At 50.2% G+C, this 10,700-nt stretch overlaps 1 protein-coding gene and 1 long non-coding RNA gene across 2 annotated transcripts; one reads left to right on the forward strand and one right to left on the reverse strand.

The window, feature by feature from the left end:
• Positions 1-412: 412 nt before the first annotated feature.
• On the reverse strand, positions 413-1,780 carry LOC135116294 (uncharacterized protein K02A2.6-like). The gene has a single exon (XM_064033656.1). It carries the CDS (start codon positions 1,778-1,780, stop codon positions 413-415), a length of 1,368 nt encoding a protein of 455 aa, XP_063889726.1.
• A 5,855-nt stretch (positions 1,781-7,635) lies between these two features.
• On the forward strand, positions 7,636-9,565 carry LOC135116429 (uncharacterized). The gene is made up of 2 exons (XR_010276311.1): positions 7,636-9,100; positions 9,185-9,565. It is a non-coding gene; the product is annotated as an uncharacterized LOC135116429 (long non-coding RNA).
• The last annotated feature ends 1,135 nt before the right edge of the window (positions 9,566-10,700 follow it).

Raw genomic sequence — 10,700 nt, forward strand, 5'->3', positions numbered from 1 at the left:
AGAAGTGGAGACTGAGAGATGTAGGGTGGGAGAACTTTCAGGTTGAACTGAGTGAGAGAAGCTAGGACGACGAAAGTGTGCATGACGTGGAGCATCTGAATGAGAAACTGGTTGAGGACGTGAGGGGTGCTGCTGAGAACCAGATAGGGTTTGTGAGAGTAGGTAAAAGAAAGAATGTATGTAAACCATGGTGGAATTGTAAGATAGCTAGGCAGGGGAACGAGACACAGGGACACACGTCTCTCCTTTATTGGGCTCGGCCCGGAACTGAGGATACACTCTTGGCGACAAGCAGTGCTTGGCTTGCCGCCGCGAAAACATATCGTACAAATAATAATATATCCAATATCCCCCGTAAGATAAATGTGTGCCTGCAACACATTAATCTGATATGTGTATGTGTGTGTGTGTGTTACACATAGTCGCTCAGCCACCCCGGTCGCCGCACCTGCCTCCTGGGTGCGGGGCGTAGCTGAGGTTGGGTGGGGGTTGAGACTTGTGTGGGTGTCGTGGTTGGTTGAGCGGCCGGCGGGGTTGGTGGGCGCAGGGTTGGCGGTGCGGGCGGTGGGGTTGACTCAGCGACGGGCCGCAGATGCTTCCTGTTCCTGAGACTTATTCGGCCGCTACCATCAAGCCTGACGGTGTACTGCCTGTAGGGCAGCGCCTCCACGATCAAGCCCGTGCGGTCCCACGTGCCCCAGGCCTGGTTCTGCATCCTTACTCGTGTGCCGGGGGACAGGGGCCGGAGCTGTCTGGGTGTGCAGGTTGCCATCAGGGTGTTGCCTTCCTCCCCCATTTTCACTTCTCTCTCACGCAGCGTCCTTCCCCAGTGCCTGTCCACCTTGTAATGTCGTCGGGCTGTTGGCACGCCATCACGCAGCTGCCTTCCGGTGGCAAGTTGGGCGGGGGACTTGTTGACAGATCGCAGCGGGGTGTTAAGGTATTGCAGCACAGCGAGGGAGGTTTTGTCCGTGTCCAATGAGCCCCCACTACCTGTGTTGGCTCTGATGATTCTTTTGGCCGTCTTGACCGCTGCTTCGGCCCGCCCGTTTGACTGTGGGTACTGTGCTGAGGACAGGCGTGCAATGACACTCCACTTCTTGAGGAATTCCGACATTTCCTCGCTCGCCAGGTTCGGCCCCCCATCAGTGGACAGCTGTTCCGGGGCGCCCCATCGCTTGAAGTACTGCCTCATTTGACTCTTGATTTTATTAGATGTAGCACCGTGTGGGAAATGGGCGAGTTCTAGCCATCCAGTGAGCCTGTCAGCGTAGACCATGTAGGTGTGCCCCTCATGCTGAAACATGTCCGCCACTGTGGATTGGAATGGGTACTCTGGGGGCGGCGTGATGACGAGTGTTTCTGAGGGCTGAGAGGGAGCGTGCGTCTCGCATGACGTGCACGACGCCCGGTAGTGTTGCAGGTCCCCTTCCAACCCGGGCCAGTATACACATTGCCTTGCCCTCCGCAGCATGGAATCTAGCCCTTGGTGACCAGCGTGTAAGTTTGCTGCTACCTGTGGGCGGAGGGGCTCAGGAATCACGAGTCGCACACAACCCTGGTCAAAGGTGTATGTGACAAGGTCTTGAGAGACTGCCAACCGGTCCCTCACGCCATAGAACGGGCGCAGGCAGGCCACTTCTTGCGCCTTGTGTGGGTGCCAGTCCGCGGCCAACACTTTGGCCAGTAGTAGTTGGTAGACAGGGTCGTCGGCTGCAGATTTTCTCACCGCTGACTCGTCGAGAACGTGATCCTTGTGTTCGGCTGTAGCGATGACCATGGCTGCTACTGCCTCGGTGAGGTCCTCATCCAGGTCGGCGTCGGTGTCTGTGGTGGGGCTTCTGAGGGCTGGGTACCTGGACAGGAAGTCGGCTGCGGCGTTCCTTTTTCCTGGCAGATATTTGACTTGAAAGCGGTACTATAGCGTTCGCTCCTTGAGCTGGAAGAGTCGTGGGTTGATGACTTCTGTGAGGGCCCTGTCCCCCAGCAGCTTGGTGAGAGGGCGGTGGTCGGTGACGATGGTGAGGTTCGGGCACCCCAACAAGAACAGCCGGGCTTTCTGGAGGCACCACACCACAGCCAAGGTTTCCCCCTCTACCGCGGCGTAACCAGTCTCGGCGGCCGTGAGGTGGCGGGTTCCGCACAGGGCCAGACGCCAGCCCGCCCTGCAGCAGAAGGGAGCAGCAGCAGACGAGCAGTGGCAGAACTGCTGCAGGATAATGAATCCAATGCCCTCCCTGCTCCAGTCTGTGAGGGCAACTGTGGGGCGGGTTTTGTCGTAATATGCCAGGCCGTCCTTTGCAAGCTGGCATATGGTGTCCTGAGCGCGGCGGAATTTCTCCTGCAGGTGCTCGTCCCAGTACACAGCCTTTCCGCACGGCTTCTTCAGGAGCTCCCTGAAGGCGTTCATGACTGGGGCTGTGGCGAGGAATGGGGCAAGTTGATTGACAAACCCGTACCACGACCTGATGTCTGAGATGGAGGGCTTGTCAGGCATCCTGAAGCTTTTGATTGCCGCTAGGTGCTCGTCTGTGGGTTTGTACTCCTCCCAGCCGAGGCGAAAACCCACGAAATCCACCTCCCTCCGTGCGAACTGGAATTTTTCAGGCTTCAAAGTAATCCCCTTGGCTGCACAGGTCGCCAGAAACTTGTACGTGTGCCAGAATGCGTCTTCGATGTTGCTGTCGTAGAGGAGGGTGTCGTCGATACACTTGTGCTTCCTCACGATGCCTTGGATGGCGTCATCGAAGCGCTTTGTGTATGCGTCGCCAGCAGAACAGTGGCCCATGGGGGTCCGGAGGTACCTGAACCTCCCCCATGGGGTGATGAAGGTGGTGAGACTTCGACTCTCCTCGTCCAGCCTGACTTGGTGGTACCCCCAATAAGCGTCAGCCACTGTCTTGAAGCAATGTTTGGGGACACTAGACACCATGTCGAAGGGGGCGGGGGTGTGGTGTGTCTCTCTGCGGCATGCGGCGTTGAGGCGCTGGTAATCGACGGTGCGTCGCGGTTGCCCTCATTTCTTTGCTACCACAACCATGCGGGCACACCACTCCGTGGGTTCCCCTGCCGGGACGGGCTCGATGACGCCTCGCCGTACGTCGTCTTCAAGCTGGGCTTTCACCTCGTCCTCCCAGTGTTTCGGCACCGAGGCGGGCGTGTGGCAGGCGTAGGGGACAGCGTTGGGTGCCAGGTGGATGTGGTGAGGCTCGCCGTCCATCACGGGCAGCGGGCTCCTTGTGGTGTTGAAGGCGGAGGCCGAGAAGTGTTGTAGTAGCCACTCCTCTAGCCGTCGTATGTGCTCCTCGTGTGGCGGGAATGGTATCGTAGCGGGCTTGGCAGGCGGCCGGGCAGGCTCGGCGGTCGTGTCACGCGCTTCCACTGCTTGCACTGTCGGCAGGGAGTGGTGAGGGAAGCCGGCGGGCACCAGCCCCAGCTCCTCGCACGCGCTCAGTGACAGGAACAGCGACCTGGCGGAGGGTACGAAGTATACTTCTTGCTGTGTAGCATGGCCGCCAAGTTAAATGTCACACCGGCACGATCCGAGGCACCGTAAGGGCAAGTCCGCTACATCCCGCAAGCCTGCACATCCCTGTAGCTGCGTGGGTTGTATGTTGAGACTGGACAGGAGGGCCGCCCCCGCGACGCACACCTGGGCGCCGGTGTCCGCCACAGCTGCTGTGCGGTGCTTGGCGCCCTTGCCAAGCGCCACTGTTACCTCTATGGTGGGTTGGCGGGACACGTTCGCGCCTGCCGTTGTCACTGATCCCGAGACGGCGTAGGCAGATGCAGTGCTGTGTGGGCGCTTGGAGCTCCTGCAGCACCTCTTGAAGTGACCTTTCTTACGACAGGCGATGCAGACTGCTTCCCTGGCCGGGCAGGAAGCTCTGTCAGGGGCGTGCAAAGTACCACAGTTCCAGCAAGTACGTGAGGGCTGTGTCTTGCCAGAGGTGGTGGCAGCGGCGGCGTCGAGCGTCTGGTTCCCGTTCTCCTCGGCCCGCACGGTGCCAGCCGCGCGACTGCTTTCCCGCCAACCGCCCACGCCTGTGGTGTGTTGGCGGGCTGCCTCATATGCACAACACATGGCCCTTAGGGCGTCCACACTGCCTAACGAGTCACACGCCTGATACACCTGCTGTTTGAGGCCCGTGTCGCGGATGCCTACCACAAGCTTTTTCAATAGCAAGTACTCAGAGAGGTTGAGGCTGCACTGGGGACACTCGAAAGCGCAGTCGTTGACTTTCTGGGCGCCCCGTACGAAGAAGTCACTAACACACTCGTCCTGCCCTTGGCTGACACCGAAAAACTCTGCCCACTGCACTGCCGGGGTGGAGGAGCGAAGCACTAGGTTACCAATGGCGTCCAGCGCCTCCTGCTGTGTGAGGGCGCTCCACTGATTGAAGGTGAATCTGGCGTCCAAGGCACGTTGCAGCGGGGGGCCACAGAGGAGTCTGACGTGATGGACCGCTTCCTGGCGTGGCCACTTGCTGAGGAGAAGCCAGCACTCCATGGACCGTTTCCACGACCTGAATGCAGCTGGTGTCATATCCAGGTCGCATTTCTCGGGGGCAGCCGAGAGAGAGGCACCCGAGGGGCGGGCGCCACGTTGCCTCGTGTGATGAGCGCCGCCATGTTGGCCTGCAAGGTGGTGATGGCTTGTTGCTGGTCACTGATGGTCTGCCTTGCCTGCTGGAGCAGCGGCTGGAGGCTGCGAGGAACCACTGTCGTCGAGGCCCTAGGCGTCGAGCGAGGGGATCGGCGAGGTAGAGGCATCTTGACCGGTGTAGGTAAGGGTTTCACTGCGCCATGTAAGATAGCTAGGCAGGGGAACGAGACACAGGGACACACATCTCTCCTTTATTGGGCTCGGCCCGGAACTGAGGATACACTTTTGGCGACAAGTAGTGCTTGGCTTGCCGCCGGGAAAACATATCGTACAAATAATAATATATCCAATAGGAATGATGAAATCAGAGTGGCTAGGAAGGAGCGAAAGAGAATGAGTAGACAGTGTAGATGGCTGAGTAAAAAGAGGCATGAAAGCGATGAGGCAGAGAATGAGTATCAGAATGCATGGGCAGCGTATGTGAAGCAGCAGCGGTTCACAAGACGAATGATAATGAATGCTAAAGTGAAGAGTGAAAGGAGTGTGATTCAATCTTTAAGGGAGAAAGGTATGGAAGGTGGCCGTGAATGGTACAAGTTCATGAGAGGTGAGAATATGTCAGGCAGTGTTGGTGTGGAGAGTCTAAAAGTGGAGGGTGTAGTTATAACAGAAAAGGAGGGAATCAGGGAGCCAATCAAAGGGTTCTGGGAAGAAGTAAGTGGGGTAGGTGAGATGTTTAGTGTGAGAGAAGGATGTGTAACACTGGAAAGCAAGAATGCAGATGAATTGGATGAAAGAATCAGTAGGGATGAAGTGGAGAGGTGTGTGAGAAGGCAGAAGAATGGCAAGGCAGCAGGTCCAGATGATATTCCCTATGAGTTCTACAAGAATGGTGGGGAGGTAGTGATAGACAGAATGACTGAGTTATTCAACCGAGTGTGGGATGAAGAGAGAGTGCCAAGAAAGTGGAATGAGAGCCGAGTGTGTCTGTTGCATAAGGGGGCTTTTAAGAGTAAGAATGAGCTGAAGAACTACAGGCCAATTGCATTAGTGAATACAATAGGTAAAGTTTTCAGTGCAGTGTTGAATGAGAGACTGTGTAAATGGATTGAGAGAACTGGAGTGCTGGGTGAAGAACAGAATGGTTTTCGTAGGGATAGGAGAGCTGAGGACAATATGTTTGTGGTGAATGAAATGATTGAGAAGAAAAAGAAGGATGGGGGTACCTAGGTTTTCTGGATATAGAGAAAGCTTATGATAGAGTGAACAGAGAAATGCTAAGTAGAGTCTTAGAAAAGATTGGATTGAGTGCAAAGATAGTTAACATAGTGCAAAGTATGTATGTGGACACAAGAGCTAGATACAGACTAGGAAACATAGAAACAGACTGGGTGAAGAGTGAGAGAGGAGTTAGGCAGGGCTGTATATTGTCACCAACCCTTTTCAGCCTGTATACAGAGGAGCTAGCAGCCAGGATGAGAAGAATGAATGTAGGGGTAAGTGTGGGGAATGATAAAGTATGTGTGCTTCTTTATGCAGATGACGTAGTTGTTATGAGTGAATCGGCAGATGAGCTTCAAAGTTTGTTGGATGTAGTGGATAGCTATGGTAAAGACTTTGGAGTAAGGTTTAGCAGTGAGAAAAGCAAAGTAATGATTGTGAATAGGTCAGAGGATGAAAGTAATGTGGTATGGAGACTTGGAGAGAATGAGTTGAGACAGGTGCAAGAATACAAGTACTTAGGGATGTGGATGAGTCCTAGTGGGTGTGCAAAGGCAAAGAATGAAAAGATAAGTATGGCAAACCAGTGGGTAGGTCGATTGGGAAGCGCGGCAAGGATGAGAGCAAGTAAGTATGATGTGTTGAGAGAAGTGTGGAAGAGTGTGGCTGTGCCATGTATAATGTATGGTATGGATGTGATTGCATGGAATGAAAGTGAAATTGATAAGTTAGAAGTGGGCCAGAATAGAGTAGCAAGGATGGCACTGAGTGCACCGAGGTGCACAGCAGTTGAAGCCTTGAGAGATGACATGGGATGGAGCACCTTTAGAGAAAGCCTCACAAAAGCCACACTTAGGTACAAGATTAGGCTTGAGAGAATGGATGATGCAAGAATAGCAAGGAAGGTGTACCTGTGGAATGAAAGTGGAAGCAAATGGAGGAAGAGATGCATGAAAATGACAGACAGGAATGGATTGCAAGTGGTGTGGGCGATAAGAATGGCTGGGAGGAATCAAAATGAGCGTGAATGGGTGTTAACAAGAGGAGACAGAGTGGGAGCCGAATGGGATGTGAGAAAATGGAAGAATGAGATAGACAAAGAAGTGAAATGTGTGGGATTGAATGAATGGAAGAATGAAATGGAAAGAAAGAAGACCCTGGAATGGTACAAGGAAAAAAGAGTCCCCGAGGTATGAAAGGTGGTATGATGGAAGCCTGGGCGGTGATCTTCTCTTCCGAGCGAAAGCACAATGTATGGATGTGAATGCAAGGAGTTACAGGTGGTCTGAGTCCGCAGCAAAGTGTGCCAGATGTGTGACATGGGAGAGGATGAGACGGTGGAACATGTGGTGCTGGAGTGTGTGAAATATGCCAGAGACAGGTATGAGATGATGCAAGTGATACTGACTGAGTTAGGGCATGATAGGAATGAAAGAGTGGAGAAGACAGGAAAGGAATGGATGGTGTTGTTGCTGGGACTGTGTAGAGAGGCGAATGAAAGGATGATGGAGGCGGTAAAAGAGTTTCTGGAGAGAATGTGGCGTGCCAGGTGTATGAACAATTAGGATAGAGGATGCTGTTCGTTTCTCTTTTTTTTCCCCCTTCTACAGGAGTTGCCGATCCTAAGGCCTGACTCAGGAGTGATCCTGTGCCACCTGTAGCATCAAGATCAAGATCAAGATGTGGTGAACCCTGTGCATAGATTTGTGGCCCAGTGGAAAAGTGTCTGTCTTGTAAGTAAGGGGTAACCTGTTCGAATCTCACTGTAGGAATGTTATTATTATTACTACTACTACTACTTTTGAGAGGTGACATGGGATGGAGCACCTTCAGAGAAAGACTGACAAAAGCCACACTTAGGTACAAGATTAGGCTTGAGAGAATGGATGATGCAAGAATAGCAAGGAAGGTGTATCTGTGGAATGAAAGTGGAAGCAAATGGAGGAAGAGATGCATGAGAATGACAGACAGGAATGGATTGCAAGTTGTGTGGGCGATAAGAATGGCTGGTAGGAATCAAAATGAGCGTGAATGGGTGGTAACAAGAGGAGACAGAGTGGGAGCGGAATGGGATGTGAGAAAATGGAAGAATGAGATAGACAAAGAAGTGAAATGTGTGGGACTGAATGAATGGAAGAATGAGATGGAAAGAAAGAAGACCCTGGAATGGTACAAGGAGAAAGAGGCCCCGAGGTATGAAAGGTGGTATGATGGAAGCCTGGGCGGTGATCTTCTCTTCTGAGCGAGGGCACAGTGTATGGATGTGAATGCAAGGAGTTACAGGTGGTCTGAGTCCCGCAGCAAAGTGTGCCAGATGTGTGACATGGGAGAGGATGAGACGGTGGAACATGTGGTGCTGGAGTGTGTGAAGTATGCCAGAGACAGGAATGAGATGATGCAAGTGATACTGACTAAGTTAGGGCATGATAGGAATGAAAGAGTGGAGAAGACGGGAAAAGAGTGGATGGTGTTGTTGCTGGGACTGTGTAGAGAGGCGAATGAAAGGATGATTGAGGCGGTGAAAGAGTTTCTGGAGAGAATGTGGCGTGCCAGGTGTATGAACAATTAGGATAGAGGATGCTGTTGTAGTGCTGAGAAATTAATTATGTATATTTCTACTTTTTTTTTCCTAGGCTAGGGCCCATGTAGTGTGCGGGGGTGACCAGAATCTCAGTACCATGTGACTAACCCCTCCCCTTCCCCTCCTCTCCTCAGTGTCCTTTTGTCCTTGCTTTCCCCCCCCCCCCTCTCAGCGTCACTGTGTTGACCACTTCTATAACAAATTTACCCCGTGAATAAACGTAATTTCTCCTGCTTGGCCAGGTTATAGAGGCGAATTTTTCACCTAATCCCAGAGAATGGGGAGCCCTTAATATGATAAAATTAATTCTATAATGGTAAGGTCTTAAACCAGCCCAAACAAATCCCAGATAATTACGCCGCGCCAATGAGGTTGACGAATCTGATAAGTCTTCTTTGCTTCGCTGCCTTGTTACCCCTGTTGCTCCACAAGCCAGGAAGAGATATCAGACTTTGACTAATTCCCCAATTGATTTCAAAAGTCCATTGAATTAAACTTCTTAAAGTAACAACTATAAAGTAAACAGTAACTTAATTATTCATATTTTTCATCCCTGAACTCACAACCTAGTCGCTCCCCCCCTACTAAAAACAAAATTATAACTTAATAAATTTCCCCATTGGAAACCTTTATCCTTAGTTTCCCGCCGATTCCCTCACAAGCAAAGCCAGTCTCTCTCGGATTCTCCTCAGGTGAGCATGCGGTCTGATAATCTCCCCCTCCATTCCTGTAATATTAAGTAAGTGTTTATTTAACAATAATTTTACTAAAGCCAGTCTCTCTCGGATTCTCCTCAGACCCTCTTGGATTCCCCTCAGATATTCCTGTTGATAAACTATTTCTGAGTGGATAGATATTCGCATTTTTTCGTTCTGTTTTTGTTGGTTTTCTCCACGGGACTAGTGAAACCACCTGGTTCGAGATCACCGTGTGAGACTGTCCTCAGGTCTATACATACTTTTTGGGTATATATTTGTTATTTATTTATTTATTCTCTGGTCTCCCCCACAATTCAGTAGTCGCGAAAATATCTCCATCGTAGTTTTTATGTAATTGAAGAATACGCTACCATTTATTTTGTATTTCTGAATTCCTTTCTTTTTATTATTATTATTCGGTTTATTCCATTATCAATTAAAAATCTATAAAAGTGTCAATATTTGTATTTCTCTTAATCCAGTGATAGGATTTAGTAATTTTCGTGTGCCACAAGGGAACATCACACTCCTTAGAGGGCACTAAACTGTTCGTTTCTCTTTTTTTTTTTCCCCTTTCTACAGGAGTTGCCGATCCAAAGGCCTGGCTCAGGAGTGATCCTGTGCCACCTGTACCATCAAGATCAAGATCATGGAAAGGGCACAGGGTTGTTCTCACATACTCCATCCCCGCAGATGAGCTCGGGGACTGGAAGGGCAAGAGAAAATTTAATAATACAGCCGAAAGACGCTCATATGACCGCGCCTAACGTGCACTATCGTCAAGACCAAAACAAATAATTTACTGCCCGATTCGAGTCGGCTTAATATTGTCGAAAAAAGTACTCGTGTTACCACGCCTTTAGAGAGAGAGAGAGAGAGAGAGAGAGAGAGAGAGAGTTCAAGGAGCGAGTGAGCACTTGGCCGATGAGGGTAAATAAGAGACAATAAAGGTAAGAGTTGGGCTCTAAGGTAGAAAGCATTTATAATGCTGTCTTTAGCATGTGAAAAGTAACAAAATATTTATGTAATGAAAATTATGTAAAGTACTCTCCTGTACCATTTAACTGTATAGAGAGAGAGAGAGAGAGAGAGAGAGAGGGTCACCTGTCCTTTCCACCAGTGTGTTAAACCGATAATTGGTCTTGTGGAGACATGGCAAGGCAACACATGGGAAATTTTCCTACTTGGCCAATGCCCAAACGTTCTTCCAGGAATAAAAGAAGTATAAGAAAATGTGCTCATCTTATCAATTAATTGAATGAAATTGGTTGGGTAAGGCATGTATTTTGCTACAGTTCAGTTCAAGTAATGGAATACCCATCTATTTCAATTTGTATGGCCTCTTCAACACACAAAAGAAAATTCAAACTGTTCTAAATAAAGTTTAGAGATTTATACATTTTAATGAACAAGAACAATTAAATGCATATGATTTTGCATATTAAATATAATATTACCCCTTTGAATATAAGAAATCAACATAATGCGCAAAAAGTATTGGAAACTATAAGAACAAGCGAAATAGAACAGTAGGAAGTTAGTGACACCACACAATAACACGCACAAGTGGGTCCCTAAAAGTAGTAACATAATT

This window comes from Scylla paramamosain, chromosome 31, assembly GCF_035594125.1.
Source record: "Scylla paramamosain isolate STU-SP2022 chromosome 31, ASM3559412v1, whole genome shotgun sequence".
NCBI lineage: Eukaryota > Metazoa > Arthropoda > Malacostraca > Decapoda > Portunidae > Scylla > Scylla paramamosain.

Coding starts and splice junctions, on each gene's coding strand:
- LOC135116294 (XM_064033656.1), bottom strand. CDS start 1,780: ATGGTCATCGCTACAGCCGAACACAAGGATCACGTTCTCGACGAGTCA.